The 17430-nt window shown below is 36.9% G+C and overlaps 1 protein-coding gene and 1 long non-coding RNA gene across 26 annotated transcripts in view; one reads left to right on the forward strand and one right to left on the reverse strand.

Annotated features, from left to right (window-relative positions):
• Nucleotides 1-17430, reverse strand: part of LOC138755198 (CLIP-associating protein 2-like) — a 378019-nt gene that overhangs the window by 303295 nt on the left and 57294 nt on the right. For 23 of the 25 annotated variants that reach the window (XM_069920727.1, XM_069920718.1, XM_069920728.1 and 20 more), the window contains exon 7: nucleotides 14118-14188. In XM_069920727.1, the coding sequence (XP_069776828.1) occupies nucleotides 14118-14188 (71 nt within the window). The other 2 variants (XM_069920723.1, XM_069920724.1) reach the window with 2 other exon arrangements.
• LOC138755202 (uncharacterized) overlaps nucleotides 15137-17430 on the forward strand; it is a 44865-nt gene continuing 42571 nt past the window's right edge. Inside the window, exons 1-2 of the long non-coding RNA XR_011352114.1 lie at nucleotides 15137-15409; nucleotides 17010-17125. This is a non-coding gene — a long non-coding RNA (uncharacterized lncRNA). The remainder of the gene's footprint in view (nucleotides 15410-17009; nucleotides 17126-17430) is intronic.

A 17430-nucleotide genomic window follows, 5' to 3' on the forward strand; every position in this document is an offset into this window, starting at 1 on the left:
CATGTTTCATGGGTTATTGAATCAGGCTTCAGCAGAAGTGCAGAAAGGAGATGCTGAGCTAACAGATATTTCCTGTTATCGGTCAGTGCCTGAGCAAGTTTCTGCCTCATTTGAGCTGACAAAAATAAATGTGGGAGAGTATTGGTCGGACATGCAAGAACATGCAATCAAATAAATCCAGGGATAGTCACACTTGTAAAGTTGTACAATTATAATAATTAACTGCAAGGAAACACTTATTTAACTCTTTGGAACAATTAATTTGTGGAATTAATTGGAATTCTGACAGGTCTAATACACACCAAATTAAAACTGGTAATCAAACAATTTTGGACTCCAAACTCACATTGCACATTAATGAGCGAACAAGATGCCAGATAATGAGATTTTTTCCTGTAATTGTGATAGAGTTCTTTGGTGCATTTATTGGATTTGAGTTTTACCAGTATACTTATGGATGAACTGCACATGTGCATCGTAATGAAAAGCCATTTGAGCTAAGTGTTAAAAGTCAATAGAATTCAGAATCTCTAGCAAATACATAAGCAGAAATAGAGGCCGAGTGACAAAGACACTGAACTTTTCAGGTGAGTACATGCATATCAGTGTCTCAGTTATTGTTCCACAATATCATCATTTACACATGGAGCTCACCAAATTGACTTCCACTGAGGGATGCTTGATTAAATACTTCAAGCCAATTTTGTATAGAAATATACTTCAGAAAGGCTGTTAGAACTGGAAGTGCAAAACAATGCATGAAATGACAGCAACAAACAGGCATGCCACTACAAAGATACCCAAGTATGCCACCACCAATAATGAGTTTAATGCCCACAACTGGGACTTATCATTGCATAAACTCAGATTTTATAAGACCATGATAGAAGCGAGTACAGGTATAACAAATTGGAAGAATGTGTGCCATCTCAGAAACACAAGCATGATGACTAATTTGTCTTAAGTCGCTATAGTATAGCTGCTATACTGTTACCAGAGAATACACGAGAAACTGCATAAGACCAGCACAGCTTGACAACAAGGTCAAGTGACTTGAGCAACCTCATGCAGTCAAGATCTCATCCAGTGTGCATTTTCATGGAAAGAATCCACAGTGCAATTCAAACAGCAGCACTTTGGACACTGAGAAGTACTGGTTAAGGAAGACCATGGAAACAACTGTGTCTAATGCAGAGTGGAAAGATCAATTTGTAGATACCACAGTCAAAATTATCTTTTTCGTGATGACTTATCTGAGTTCAGTACATGCATCTTCTTCCCAGATGAAGATGATGAGATTGTGGATTTGAAGACAAAACTTTATTGCTCTCTTTTTGAATTTCAATATGGCTATCATTTTCTTCTGCAGCCTTGTTCTTTTTCATTTTGGATTTGATCTTTCTGATATCTTACCAGTGGCTCCAGATCTGGATTCTTGCCAGATAAAGACCAAATATGTCAAATAAAGTACAGAACTATCATTAAGTTCTTTAAACTATTCCTCCTGGTAGTTGTCAACTCCTCTGTCACGACGGAATTCATTCTTCCGTTTGGACCCAAGTTTTCTTTTTTTGAGTCAACAATTCATTGGAATTATGTTTTCAATATGCTGATAAGCTCAGCGCTCTATCCTGTCAAAAACAACTTTGTTAAAACTGATGAAATTAACTAATTAAATTTTTCAATGCATGCAATAAAAAGGAAATAAAAAGGAAATAGTTGTCAAAATCAAAGGGAGGTGTTTGGATCCATTAATTGACATCACAAGATCTCGGAGCAGAAGTAGGTCCATTGGCCCATCAAGTCTGCTCCACCATTCTGTCATGAGCTGATCCATCCTCCCACTCAACCCCACTCCCCGGCCTTCTCCCTGTAACCCTTGATACCCTAACAATTAGAATACCAGTCAATCTCTGCATTAAATACACCCTATAACCTCTCTTTCACAGCAATGTTCCACAGACTTGTGACCCTCTGACTAAAGAATTTTTTCCTGCATTTCGGTTTCAAATCGACTCCCTTTTATTCTGAAGTTGTGCCCTCTTGTCCTTACTCCCCTACAATGGGAAACAACCTTGCTGCATCTATTCTGTACAGGTCTTTCAGTATTCAAAATGTCTCCAGTACAGACCAATAACTGACAGGTCAATCCTTTCATTCCTGGCATCATTCTTATAATTTTCTGAACCCTCTCCAACGTCAGCAAGTCTTTTTCTCAAATAAGGTGCCCAAAGCTGTACACAGTATTCCAAAGGGGTTTTTAATGCACAAAAGCCAATTATCGCCTGCTCGCGTTTCCAAAAAAAAGAGGCAGATTTACCATTTATGCTGAGGACTGAAAAGGCAGATTGCACTTTTATGTCGCCCACAGTGGTCACCCTGCAACAGTCCCACCGCTACACAGCTACGACACCCCACTCCCTTCCTCCTCCATGCCCCTCTCTCCCTGCCCCTTCCTTTTGTCCCATCTCTCCCATACCAATCTCACCATCCTACTGCCTGACAGTCCCATCATCCACTTCTTGACAGCACCATCAAAAGTGGATAGGTGTGAGGAAGCAGGGTGGCATGAGGGAGTGCAGCAGAGTAAGGGAGTCCATCCTTACAGCTCCACCAGCTGCTTTGTGACAACGCAGTGGGGCAACGGGTCTGTCAGCGCGACGTCAATCATCTTATAGTACAACTCAGATTACCTGAAATAGGATTCTCCAAAATCCTTAGTTAGCCAATTTTTAAATAAAAATATCAAATAAACGAGGATATATGGAATTCTCATTCATCCAAAACTTTTTCAGAGCAAAATTGACCAGTGATGTTGGGCCCCCAGCACTGGAAGCTGTGGGAACCTCAAGCTCTCAGGCAGGAGCAGAACCCTGGGGCTCCCAGGCATGGACGGGTTCTCAGTGGGGAAGTGTAGGTGATTGGCAGTGGCCAGCAACTTTTTGGTGAGAATTAAATTTTATTTTAATTGTTGTTGTATAAACAATGTTACAAGTGATTTGCTGTTGCTATCGGGCTGTATTTTAAACAATTCTACAAAAAAAAAAATGTTAATCCAAAATGGGCCCAGTCCCAACCACTTTGGATAATCAGAGTTGTATTGTACCTTCCTATCTGGAGTCACTTTTAGCAGCAATCCTTATATGCAGGAGGTGCAGCGACTTTCTATCTTTGGACCTTTTATGCAGGTAAGTGGAGTGTCTCAAAGGCAGAGGAAGCCTGTCTTTACAAGTTGCTAATTTTCACTTTAAAAAGGGCCTCAAGTGAAGTTTCACCAGTGCTTTGTAGAGTCTCAACATTACATTGTATGAAATTCAGAAATGAATGCCAACATTGCTTTCACCTTCTTCACCACTGATTTTCAATTAGGGTATCCTGCGTGAGCAAGTCCTTTCGCACCTCAAAATTTTGATTTTTCTCCTTGTCGAAATAATAGTCTGTCTGTCCATTTCTTGTACACTTTCCAACATTGCATTTTATCTGCCACCTCTTCACCCATTCTCCTAACCTATCCAAGTCTCTTGCAGCCTTTCCCTTTTCTCAGCACCACAGATATTTTAGAATCATCTGCAAATTTAGCTAAAAAGCCATCTATTCCATAATCCAAATTATATATATATAAAATGTAAAAAGGGACCCAACACCAACCCCTGCAGAACACCACTGGTAACTGATAGCCAACCATAATAGGATCCCTTCACTCGCACTCTCTGTTTTCAGCCAATCAACCAGTGCTCTTCCCAGCTAGTTTCCTTCAAAAAAAATTGCAATAGGTTTGAGGAAACCATGCTGACTTGGGCCTATCTTTTCTTGCACCTCCAAGTATTCTGTAACCTCATCCTTGACAATTGACTCCAACAACTTCCCAACCACTGACATCAGGCTTATCAGTCTACAATTTCCTTTCTGCTGCCTTCCTCTCTTCTTAAACAGCTGAGTGACATCTGCTATCCTCCAGTCCACCAGAACCATGCCAGAATCCATTGATTCCTGGAAGATCATTACCAACACCTCCAAAATCTCTACAGCTATCACCTTCAGAAACCAAGAGTGCATTCCAACCAATCTGGGAGTCTTATCTACCCTTACATCATTTAGTTTTCAAGTACCTTCTCTTTCGTGATCTTGACTGCACTCATTTCTCTTCCCAGAGAGCCTTAAGAATGTTACTAATGTCTTCCATAGTGAAGAATGATCCAAAATATTCAGCCATGGATGCAATTTACATGTTTTATAAAAAGGATGCGAAGCAGAATCTGGGAATCTGGAAGGAACAGTTATTAGAAATGATCAGCTACAGAGTCAAAATCAGACTCAATCAGTTTGTTGGAGTTATATTTTTCAAATTCCTCATCAAAAACAACTCAGGATTCAATGGAAAAACAACACCTGTCACCTGTTACAAAAATTTACTTACTGAAATCCAAAAAGGTTTAACTTTTAAACAAGATGATGTAGAATGAAGAAAAGTTCCAGTATCTTCACCACATCTGAAACATGTACTGATATATAATATTTCCATTTATTCAAGGGGTAATAATTAATGTAAAAAAATTATACTGAAGTAATCTAGATCTTATATTAATTGCATTGGACATAGCATCTTTACATAGATTTGCCAAATTTGTTGCTCTATTGATATATTTAAATCGTGTTCCCATCTTTCCTTTGACCTAAATAAACTTAATTTAGGTGTTTTCTCTTGTCATTTCACATATGCTAATGAAATAAACTTCTTGACAATTCTGTCAGTAATCAATTGTTCTAATTTTTGTCCTTCAAAACCATTTCCAGTCCTAGTTTTTCTCTTCCATAAGCTCTCAATTGAAAATAATAAAACAGAGCATTACGTGGAATGTTATATCTAATTCTCAATTGATCAAATGACATCAATCTACTACCCTCATAACAATCTCCTATTTTACAAATTCATTTACTATACCATATACTTACAGGATTATCTTTAGAAAAAGTTATGAGGATTAACTAATGGCATTTTTGGTGACAGAGAGCTTCCATCATTTTCTAGTTTAATCTTCTGAATTTTAATCAAATGTTTTAATAATGAGGCATCTCTGTCAACAGTCATTAACCTTGGTTCCCATTTATAAATAAATTATTTGGCTACATCCTCTCTAATTTTATCTCATTTAATTTCCACCCAAGATGGTTTAATATTTTCAAACATGGAAGCAAGAAACCTTAATTGTGCTGCTTTATAATAATTCTTAAAATTAGGAAGTTGTAACCCACCTTGTTCATATTTCCAGTTAATTTTTCTATCGATATTCTCACCATTTTACCTTTCCAAATAAATTTTCTAACTGGTTTATTTAATTCCCAAAAAAAAAAATTTGTGGTATAGAAATTGGAAAAGTCTGAAACAAGTATTAAATTCTTGGAAATATATTAATCTTAATACAATTTACTCTTCCAAGTCATAGGTAAACTTGTCCATCTTTTCAAATCCTCATTTACTTGAAGTAACGGAATATAATTTAATTTTAAAAATAATTTTAATTTTTTTAAATTATCTCTACATATTCCTAAATACTTAATACTAGTGTTAGTCCATTTAAATTGAATATCTTTTTGACATTGTGAATAATCGCCCTGGACTAATTCCATAACTTCACTTTTATCCCAATTTATTTTATAACCAAAAATTTTTCCCAAATCTATCAGCTGCTTATAAAGTCTTGGTAATGATAATTGTGGTTGAGTCAAATACACCAATCTATCATCCGCAAACAGACTAATCTTATGTTCAATTTGATTTACCAAAAAAACCTTTTAACTGTTGATCTACACGAATCATTTGTGCGAGGTTCTATAGCCAATGCAAACAAAGCAGGAGATAAAGGACAACCTTGTCTACTTGACAAAGTCAAACTAAATGCTTAAGATGTTTGCCCATTAGTTATTAGTTCTTAGCTTTTGGACTTTTATAAAATGCGTTAATCCAATTTACATATTTAAACCCAAAACCAAATTTACCTAAAACTTGAAATTAAAAATCCCATTCTAATCGATCAAAAGCGTTTTCCACATCCAATGAAAGTACTACACTTAATTCTCCTCTTTTCTGTGCAAAATGAACTATACTTAATAATCTTAATATATTTTCAGAAGTTTTAAACAAAACCAGTTTAATGTATATTTATTAATTCAGGGAAACAATTATTTATTCTATTTGCTAATATCTTTGCTAGAATTTTATTGTCAACATTTAACAATGAAATAGGTCTATATATAAAACTGGTTTTAATGGATCTATATCTTTTTTAAGAATAACTGTAATTATAGCTGTTGAAAGAGTTTCTGGAAGAGCATGTACACTGAAAGCTTGTTTGATTACTTGCATAAGTAAAGAAATTAAGTCTTTAAATTCTTTATAAAATTCCACAGGAAATCCATCCTCTCCTGGAGATTTGTTAGTCTGTAAATATCAAGTGCTTCTTTAACTTCTTGTTCAGTAAATGCTCTATCCAAATGATCTTTATCTTGTTCAGTTAATCAAGGCAGTATTATTTGTGAAAAATAATTATCTATATTAGTATCATCATGTAATAATTCTAAAGTATATAATGTTTCAAAGAATTCTCTAAAAGTTTTATTTATTTATTGAGGTTTAAATGTCATCTTCTTATTATCTTGTTGTATTGCATCAATTGTTCTTGAACCTTGTTCTGCTTTTAATTGCAAAGCTAAAACTTTTTGAGATCTCTCACCCAATTCATATTTGTATTTAGATCTAAGGATCATTTTTTTTCTGTTCTCTAAGTCGACAATGTATTATATTGTAACTTTTATTTTTTTTAAATATCTACGTTTGTCTTCCATTGGTAATTTTTGATTTTTTCCAAGAGTTACTTTTTCTAATTTATCTTTCTCTCATATATTCCTTTTTAATTTTCAAAGTAAAATTTATTATTTGTCCTCTCAAATTTGGTTTTAATGCATCCAAAATAACAAACGTATTGTCCATCAATTGTAAATTAATATCACAAAATAGTTTAATATGTTGTCTTAAAAATAAATCAAAAAAATTCTTTCCTTTTCAATAGCATAGAATTTAATATCTATCTATCTATAGACTGCTGTTTTTCCAGCAAATTCCAATTCCATTAATAATGGGAAATTATTCTTGCTTTTTAATCAATATTCAGAACTCTTAATCGATTTTGAAGTGAAAGTAGAAATAAATCAATTCTAGAATATGAATCAAATCTATTAGAATAAAATGAATAATCCCTTACTCTCGGATGATTTTTCCTCCATATCCACTAAATTTAAATCCTTCATTAAATGTAGCATAGTTTTAGCAGCTTTAGACTTAATTATTTTTGAAGATCTATCTCATAAAGGATATCAATAAAAATTAAAATAAACTCTTATTAAAATATTTAAATTTGCATCTGCCAAATTAAAAAAAAAGTATCTTGTATAAACATTTCATCATCTAAATTTGGTGCTTAAATATTTAATAAAATCCACATTTCATAAAATATTTGACAATTTAGCATAAAATACTTACCTGCAGGGTCTTGAGCAACATTGTGAACTTTAATTGGTAAATTTTTCCAAGTGAACTTTAATTGGTAAATTTTTCCTAAACAAAATTGCGACTCCCCTAGCTTTAGAATTAAATGAAGAAAAGATTATTTGATCTACTGTGACAAATAATGTTATATTTTAGATATGTTTTGTAAGATAGATTGTGGGGTTTTTAGTTAGGTCACACACAGATGCAAACACTTCAAAACAGATCTCATTTAAAATGCAAGAGCTTGGTTCAAGCCAAACAGTCCAGGCTCCAAGTGCCTTTGCAAAAGTTTTGAAGAATGCCTATAGAGAAAGTAGATTATTGTTTTTGGAAAGCAATAGATGAACAAACTCTGAGGATTGGGTCCAGTGCATTTTTGAAGACTGGTTATGAGTGCTTACTTCAGCTTGTTAAAAGCCTTTGTGGTCTATACAAGAGGAGATGGCTGGCTGTATAATGTTTCACTTGAAATAAGGGAAACAGAAAAGGAACTCTGTGGTAACCTGAAAGAAAGAGGATATCATCGGGAAAACCTTGATGGGGCAAGTTTCTTCAGCAAGACACGGATGTGGCTAATTGGAAGGAATTAATCCAACAAGCAACAAATCTCTCTCTGAAAGCTGACAAGAACCTTCCTGATTAGTAACCATTTACCTTTCAAGCACGAAACCCTGGTGAAATTCATAAATGTTAAATTCTGTGCACAGTATAAAAATGCCTGATACCAATGAACTTGGATGAGTGAGAAGTGAGATTGGACTGTGAATCAAAGAACTTTTCTGAACTTACACACACATTACCTCCACACGCGTGCTTAGAACTAGAAGGTGGTTAAGTTAATAGTAATAAGTTAAAATTTGATCCTGTTTTCATGTTTAAAGATAATTAAAAGCAACTTCTGTTAAAGTAACCATTTGTCTTGGTGAATTTCTATTGCTGCTGGGTTTTGTGATCCTCTGGGCCCATAACACCACCAAATCTCTTTTCAATTTTTTAATGTTCTTTTCAGTCAAATAAGTTTCTTTTTTAAAAAAATGCTATATCCACCACTAATTTCTTTATATATGACAATATTTTCTTTCTTTTTATCTTCCCATTAATATTAAAACTTATAATCTTAATTGTCTTATTCATGCTTCTTTATTTTTGAAATCCTTTTTTCTCCCTCCCATCCAGGAAGAATTCCCATAAGATAATTTAGTTTTGAGTATTACCATCTGCAATCCAATTAAAAAACATATTGAGAGACCAAAGACCCAACCCAATAAGTGAGCACGACCTCCCTCCATTTTACGGGTCATGGAAATACCACGAAAACACATGTAAATGCCTGAAATCAACCCATCACATCTCCTGACCCGCATGGGAATAAGACTTAATTAAGCGAATTATCAATTCCATCTATTAAAAAAAGAAAACAATATCATTTCAATTCTCTTAAAAAAAGAGAAAAGTAATTAAAAAAAAATAAGACCAGCAAGAAGAAAACGGAAATCAATACATCATTCTTTGTAACAAATCAGTACCTTCTACTGAGTGCACTTCAGGTAAATTTTGAGCATAATCTTCAGCTTGAACAAAATTAGTAAAGAAAACATTCTGCTGACCTGGTACAAAAATTTTCAAAGTGGGAGGATAACACAACACAAATCTATAACCCTTATCAAATAGAACTTTGTTTAAAAAAAAATAAGGATTAAGTTATTTTTTCCTCTTTAACAAAGCTTGACAGATCTGGATAAAAGAAAATGTTGTCTCCTTCATAGTTCAAAGGACCATGTTCCTTCACCCTTCTCATAGCTAAACGCAGAAGCCTCTCTCTATCCTGATAATTCAAAAACCTAACCAGGGTAGATCGGGGCCTCTGCATCAGAGTTGGCTTTGGTCTTAAAGCTCTGTGGGCTCTCTCAATTAAAATTTATCTTGAAAATGTTTTTCTCCAAATACCTTCAGCATCCATTCTTGAAACAAACAAACCACATCCTCTCCTTTTTTTAACTTCAAATAGTCCCACTATTTTATCATTATTTCTTCTACTATAATTCTCCATAACGTGAACTTTATCCATCAATTTTTCATGCATCGACATTAAACCAATCATCGAATCTTCGCATATATTAGATCTTTCTTCAACATGTTGCACATCTTTATGAACTCTTTTAAACTTTGTTTTCCAACTTATCCACTCTGTGTAAAATTAGTCATCATTTTCAAAGCATTTTCAACTGTTAATTCTTCTTGAAATAGTTTCAATTCTTCTAAGACTTCATTTATAGATAACAACTTGAAATTGAGTTTGGAAATAATTTAAATTTGAAATCCATCAATTTTGGCTTCAATCTTAACTTATTTCCTTCTTGATCATCTTTTTTCTCTCATTCAATCTGTATCTTCTAAGCTTGATGCATCTTGTTTACTTTCATATATTTCCAATGCTTCTTACACTGGGCTGGTGTCTCCTTCATGCTCTGAGGTTGAGATGACGTACTGTCTCGTTAAATCTTTCTGAATTTTTTCCTTAGCCTGGTATTCTACTGCATTACTTCTCATGCATGCACGAAGCACTTTTAGTATTTCCTCCGGCGCCTTCTTTGCAACTCATCGTGAAGAGGACTCCGGAAGATGGTCCCTCACCTGTACTTCAAAATCAAGCTAGGCTCAGCTTTTTTCTTCTTCTCTTCAGACTTTGTAGTTGGAGTCAGCTTAGAAGTTTTTCCTTTCTCAGTGACATATTTAAAAGTTAACTGAGTGTCTCATATTAACTTTAAAGTATTTTATATTTTAAAAAAGCTGTTAAATTAGTACTTTTTTAAAAAATAAACCTCACAGGAGTTGGGAGCACGTGTGTTATCCCCTACAGCATCATCTGACCTTCCCCCAAATAATTTCAATATTTTTCTTCATTTCAGATTTTTAGAAACTGCTATCTTCATATTACAGCTCAGCAATTTTTCCTCTTTCCAAATTCATCTAATTAATATACATTTCAAAGAGAGTTGTAATTAATAAGCCTTCAGCTCCCACTCACAATCAATACTACCACTATTTACATAATTCAGTCTCACTTGTTGTACCTGCCCTAGAGCAAACAATTAGCACTTTTACACAGCCACTGAACAGCAAAAGATTTCAGGAAAATTTCTGTTCTAGTGGCAATGTAAAAATGTCAGGACGGAATTTTTAAAAAAAATGCAAATTCCATCCCGTCATTCTTCCACTGAAATCATTATACATTTTTTACAGAGAGGCTGCAGTGTAATGAATATGACATTCCTGGTGATGTTCTCTGAAGGCATGTGGGAGGTGCAGGACATTATGGTTAGTTTTCAAAGCTAAACAAAATAGCTACCATCTGAAATTCTGGTGCCATTTCCTCTTCTTTCTTAAGGATCCTTTGGACGCAGGATTGTGATGTCACTACAACGTCCAGATCGAGAAACTGGCCATCAGACATACATTGCATGCCTGCAGTGACGTCATCCCATACTTGTTAGAGGGTCCACTCTCCAACAAACTCCACAACACAGGAAGGCTATGTAAAAGTGCTGCAATTTATTTTTCAAAAAAATGTCTTTCAGTGTAAAAAAAAATGCCAAACCCTGTGTTCTGCAACCCGCTCTACAATACAGATGTTTGACCAAAACAATACTCGATAATGTGTGTGGTGAAACCACTTGTGTATGTAAATACCTTGATCTTGTATGTTCAACCCTGCTCTCACTGGCCGGCTTGTGACTTCTCCCCTTTATCCCCCATAAAGGCTGCCATGCCACAATCCTGCCCCCAGTTTGAGTCCAGGTCAGTGTGAGCCAGCAACTCAAGAGATGCTGTCCATCTCTAGCAAATAAAAGCCTTCAGTTCCATTAACTTCGGACTTTGTGTAATCGATCATGCATCAATGTGATGTCAAGTCACAGAACAAATCCATCATTCAACTTGGCAATGGCCATAAACAACAAAATAACCACCTGGACATTCAACAACTCTGCTACTACCAAGTGACCAGGGAGTTATGATGATCTTGTAGCATAAAGTCCACTACACTTCCACCTATAACAAATTTGATCGAGTTTCCTGGATCAGGTAACTCACTCTTGCTTCTCCAAAACTTTACACAAGATGTATAGCAGGTTTATGATAATCTCCATTTACTTCAACACTCAAGAAGCTTGACAACCAAGATAAAGCAACACACTTGATTGACATTTGATCACTATAGCATTGCGATTGCAGTGTACCCCATCTTATAATTATGCAGCAGAGACTATTTCTCCAGTACCTGGTCAAAAAAATCACAAACCTATATGATTAATAGTAAATCATAAAATTCTCTGGAGACCATGGTTCAAGTCAAAACAAATGCTGGAGAAGCTCAGCAGGTCGAACAATGTCCTTTATGTCGCAAAGGCAAATATACATAACTGATGTTTCAGGCTTGAGCCCTTTATCAAAGTATGAGAAAACGCATCCGAACAAAAGGGTTGGAAGGGGGAAGCAGGGGGTGGCAAGGTAGGAGATGATAGGTGGAGAAAGGAGGGAAGGGACAGCAGCAATTGTGGGTGGGGGGGGGAAAGATAGTTGGGCTGTGTGGGTGAAAGAACAGGAAGAATAAGAAGGGGGAAGGAGGGGGAACAAAAGGCAAGCAGGTTTAATGGAAAGAAGTGAAGTCATTGTTCATATCACATGGCTGGAGAGTGCACAGCCATAAAATAAGATGTTCCTCTGATCTGTGGGTAGTCAGGGTGGGACAGTACACAAGGCCATGGACAGACATGTGAGCACAGGAGTGTGAACCAGAAGTGAAATGGATGGCCACTGGGAGGTCACTGTGGTTGTGAACAAAGCAAAGGTGCTGATCGAAGCAATCTCCCAGTCTGCGATCAGTCTCTTGGATGTAGAGAATGCCACAAAGGATAAGTTATCTGGTTGTACAAGTGAAATGTTGCTTCACATGAAAGTCCTGTTTGGTGGCCTGGACTGTGGTGAGGGAGGAGATGTTGGTCCAAGTGTTGCACCTCCTGTGGGCACAGGGGAAGGTGCCAGGGGTGCAATGGGTGGGGAGGGATGAGCTCACAAGGGAATCGTGGAGGAAGCAGTATCTACAAAAGGCCAAGAGGGGATGAGAGGGAAAAATGTGTATGATGGTGGGATCCTGTAGAAAGTGCTGGAAACTACAAGTGGCTGCTGCACGTTTATTATACTTGAACCTTTATTAAGTGTTGGAAAATGATCCAAAATGAAGCAGAACTTAGTTTCATTGAAATATAAACAAAAGCTCCTTTCACAGTTGTGTCCCACTAAATCAGCCATTCAGTGTCCTGGGATAGGAAGAGTGATTTTGCTGATCACACTTGACCACTCCTAACTGGGACACTGCATGCATTCACACTTGCAAGGAGCCATCCCCAGGGTTAGGACTGTTCTACCTTCTATAGGTGATGTCATGATGCATTGAGTGATGGTGGACCTGCCCTAAATCCTGATTAATATATTATGATCTAATATTTGAACAAGAGTAACCATTCCAAATAATAACATAATAAAGCTTTATGTACAGCTGTTCAGCTCCTGTTGTTGTTGTTGTGCCAATCTATATAAACCTTTATAAGGGACTGTGGGAAAGTGCTAGCAATAAATAGCAATAGCAGACAATTTTTAAACAGCATGGGAAAGTTGGTAGCACTATTGTGTACAATTTATACAGCGTGGGTACAATGGTAACGCTCTCACACACAATTTATAAATACCATGGGAAAAAGCAATGGTGGACCTGCCCTCCCAGAATGTCGTGTGGTAGAAAAGGTTGTATGCACAGCTACATGCACGGAGCACTCAAGGAGGGGTTTCTCTGCCACACGCCATCCTGGGAATTCAGGTCTGCTATCGTTTATCCCCCATGGTCTTTATAAATTGTGCGCTAGACTGCTACCAACTTTCCCACACTGTTTAAAAATTGTTCACTATTGCTATTTATTTCCTCTATCTCCCTCCTGCTAAGACTTTCCCATGGCAAAGTTTATACCTTCATTTTAATCTTTTTTTCATGTTCCTCCACTCATGCAAAAATTTGGGTCATTTCTATCCCAGAATGTAATTGCCCATTCTACTCTTGGCTGATTGCAATGCTGGCATCTGCAGATGCTGGGAATTGTACTCTGGGTTGAGGCAGACTATCCCCGGTGTGAGAAGATTTTTGTTCCACAGTAGACCCTTTTTAGGCTGATTGGCTATTAATTCCTGGCACCACTTGCAAGTGTGAAAGGGGCTAAGTCACATTTAAGAATGTACCTGAACACATCCTATTGAACATATGAAGCTTTTAAAGAGACATAGGCAACTGTAATTTAAATAGAACCAAGGATCAATTGAATCAATTACACAGCAAAAAACCCACAGAACACATGAAGAAACCACCAATGTACTCCTTGTTGACAACTAAATACTAATGTAAATGAAGTAAATCTCTTAGAAATGAAATGATGCAATGGACAAGAATCAGTTAGTATCGATAACTTTGTACAGCATTCAAAGTCTTCAAATTAATTAATGAAGGCATTTTTAATATATTTACCATGGCCGAAACTTAAAACCATGTTTCCAGATTCCAGCACATCATCAAATTTTCCAAAGAGTATCTGTAAACTGAAAATTGAAATCACATTAGTGTACATTACAGAATAACTCACAATGTTTTACATTGAAAGGGGAAGAGGGGGTGGGAGAATTCAGTACAGAAGTAGAAACAGAAGAGAGGAAAACAGTGGAATGATGGGGGAAGAGGATTATTTAAAATTAGAAAATTCATTGTTCATTGTGTTTGGTTTAATATGGTTCAAGAGGAATAAGAAACATTGTACGTCAGGTTTACATTTAGCCTCACCCCGACAATGGCTCAGGTAGAGGACAGACATGTCATTGTACGAATGGTTGGGGGTGTTACAATAGTTGGCTGCAGGAACCACAGAGTCAGTGTTTGGCAATATGGTCATCCAATCTGAGTTTGGTCTTATTGTAGAGAAGGCCACATTGCATACATGGAATACAGTACATTAGGTTGAAAATGTGCTGGACCATTAAATGGCTTTGTAGCTGACATACACACACATTGGTGGCTAGCTGTTGGCAACTTGCAGGTGAGGAAGCCACACAGGCTGCAGGCTGCTGGAGACTTCAGATCAAAGAACTCACAGCAGGCTGTGAGCTGTAGGAGACTGGCTCATGAGAACCATGTATTCGAATTAAAATTCAAGAGGGTGCTAAGGTAAGAAGGGGTTCCGAAGGGCCCTGGGCGCTAAAGGTTTGGATCTTGGCTTGGGGCACCCTTGGTTTGAACGGAACTGGAGCCTTGTGCAGCTACAGAGGCTGAAGTAGCATTGAAGGCAAATCCATGGACACAAAGCGACTCAAAGAGGACTAATTTGCTTCTCTTTTTCTGTCAAGGGTGCCATGCATCACTAATGGCGAATCTTTGTCTGCTTTATTGCAGAATAAAGGCAATTTCATGTCATATAACATTCCAGTTTTATTACATAACAATAGTATCAGAACTCAATGACATCCATGTACAGTTCTGCCTCAGTTGGAAAATCTGTTGCACTGAATGGAGATGAGGGCAGAGATTTAAGTACAAGTTTTGCACTTCTACAGTTACAGCAGGCAAGTGCCTGAGGGGGTAGAAGGAAGAATAGATTCACAAGTCTTGGAGTTTTTTTTGCAAGAAAAAAACAAATTGGGATGGAGAGGGGAAGATCTAGCTGGTAGTGGAATCATGTTTAACTTAGGAGAATTGTCAGAAGACAATGTTTCTCATGCAGAGACTGGTGGTTTGCAAAGTCAGGACTTTCTTTATGCAGTCATTCCAAGGTCTGGCAAACTTTTTTGTTCTCCCTCTTCAGCAAATACAGTAAAATCCCCATTATCTGGCACTTAATCAACCAAAAACTCAAATAATCCGCAAAAAAAAGAGGAAATAGTATTTTTGAAAAAATAAATAAGTTTTAAAAAAAGTGTAAATAGAAGTACGAAATCATAAAAATATATGTTTTCCAAAGTTTTCCAAAGTTACACATAACTCCTTGGGAGCAAACGTTCAGCCAGCGAGCACCCCAGTTGTATCCACCCAGAGCAGCTGTTTGAATAAAGTTTCCAAAAAGTTGTATTTGAATAAAATGGTAACACCAAATATGTGGAAATGTCCACTGCCACTCACTGCTGGGGCAACCTTCCCAAAGTGTCTCTCTATCCTTGCCCACTAAGAGTCTTCATCTTTATAAGTATATTATAAGTATATTATTAAGTACGTTAGGAAGGCTTCATCTCTAAGCTTGGGGGAGAGCATTAATTATGACTGTGGCACAGTTAACACTGTTACAGTGCTCACAAATGGGGTTCAAATTTAAAGGAAAATGCATCGAGGGCCTGTCCATGACACTTCCGTGGAGGTGAGACAGGTGGTCATTGCAAGGGAAGTGCACAGAGGGCCTGCCCAGAACACTGAGGTACAGATTAGTTGGTTTGCGCCGAGGGCCTGACTGGGACACTCGTGTGGAGCCAAGTCAGGTTGTCAGCTTGAGGAAGGTGCACCAAGGGCCTGACAGGGCAAATGGCATGGAGATGAGTCAGACTGTGCTGAGAGTTTAACTGGGACACTGGCGTGGAGTTGAGTCGGGTTGCACCGAGTATGTGGCTGGGCACCAGGATGAAGAGCCAGTTGATACCGCACATTACTGGGACAACTCTCCCAAAGTGTCTCCCTATCTCTGCTGAGAAAGAGTCAATATCTTTGTTATTATTAGTTGAATCAGTAAGACTTTATCTGTAAACTCAGGGGAGGGACAGTTAGCGGAGTGGCTAGCTTAACATTATTACAGCCCCAGAAACCGGAGTTCAAATTCAAAATTTTTAAGTTATGCTGATTACTTGATTAAAGTGAACTTTACAGAATTAAATATGACAATATTTATTATTTTCAAATTACTTTCCGTTTTGTACTGCCTTTGTCTTTTAAATGGTGTGTTCTTCATGCAGGTGTATTAATTACACATTTTAAGAGGGAGTCTCAGTCAACCATAAAATTTGTACATCTGACATGAGTGGCAGATAATAGGGATTTTTACTGTATATTCTTTCCTGGGCAAGGAGATTTTTGTACACAGTACTCCAACTATGGTCTCATTAAATGAGAATTAAATATCGATGGTCATCAAGCAATTTGAGTAGATAAGAAGAAAGCAAGATAGGTGGGAGATCAGGGCTCCAAAGAGCAAAATGCTGAAATGCTATGGTTAGCGATTAGAAGAAATACTAAGGGGGAAAAAAATTACAGGTGGGTATTGTCAAATGGCCACCAAATAATAACATTATGGTGCACAGGCAAGAGACAAAGAATCAAGTGCCGTATGTAAGAATGGAATAGCAATAGTCATAGTGAACTTCAACCTGTATATTCTTTGATCTTATCTAGACAGCACAGACAGCTTGGAGGAGGAATTCACAAAATGCATCTGCATTCATTTTCTTGAGCAGCATGGTAAAAACCTACAAGGGAGCATGTTATCTTAAATCTGGTCCTGGAATGAGGTAGGTAAAATTAAACTTATAGTTAGGTATCCTCTTGGAAGAATAATCGCAGCAAGGTTGAATTTATAATACAGATGGGAGGGTGAAATAGTAATGTTCAAAATTTGTGTCTTCTGCCAAAACAAAGAGGACCATAATGGATTGAGGGAAAAGTTAGCCTGCATTTCCAGTCAACAATAGCTATGTGGAGGACTTTCAAAAAGACAATCCACAGAACTCAAAAGTACATTCAGTTAAAAACAAGGACAGTCCTGGATAACTAAGGAAATAAAGAAATGCATCAATTTAAAAGTTGTTACATACAG

This window comes from Narcine bancroftii, chromosome 2 (assembly GCF_036971445.1).
Source record: "Narcine bancroftii isolate sNarBan1 chromosome 2, sNarBan1.hap1, whole genome shotgun sequence".
NCBI lineage: Eukaryota > Metazoa > Chordata > Chondrichthyes > Torpediniformes > Narcinidae > Narcine > Narcine bancroftii.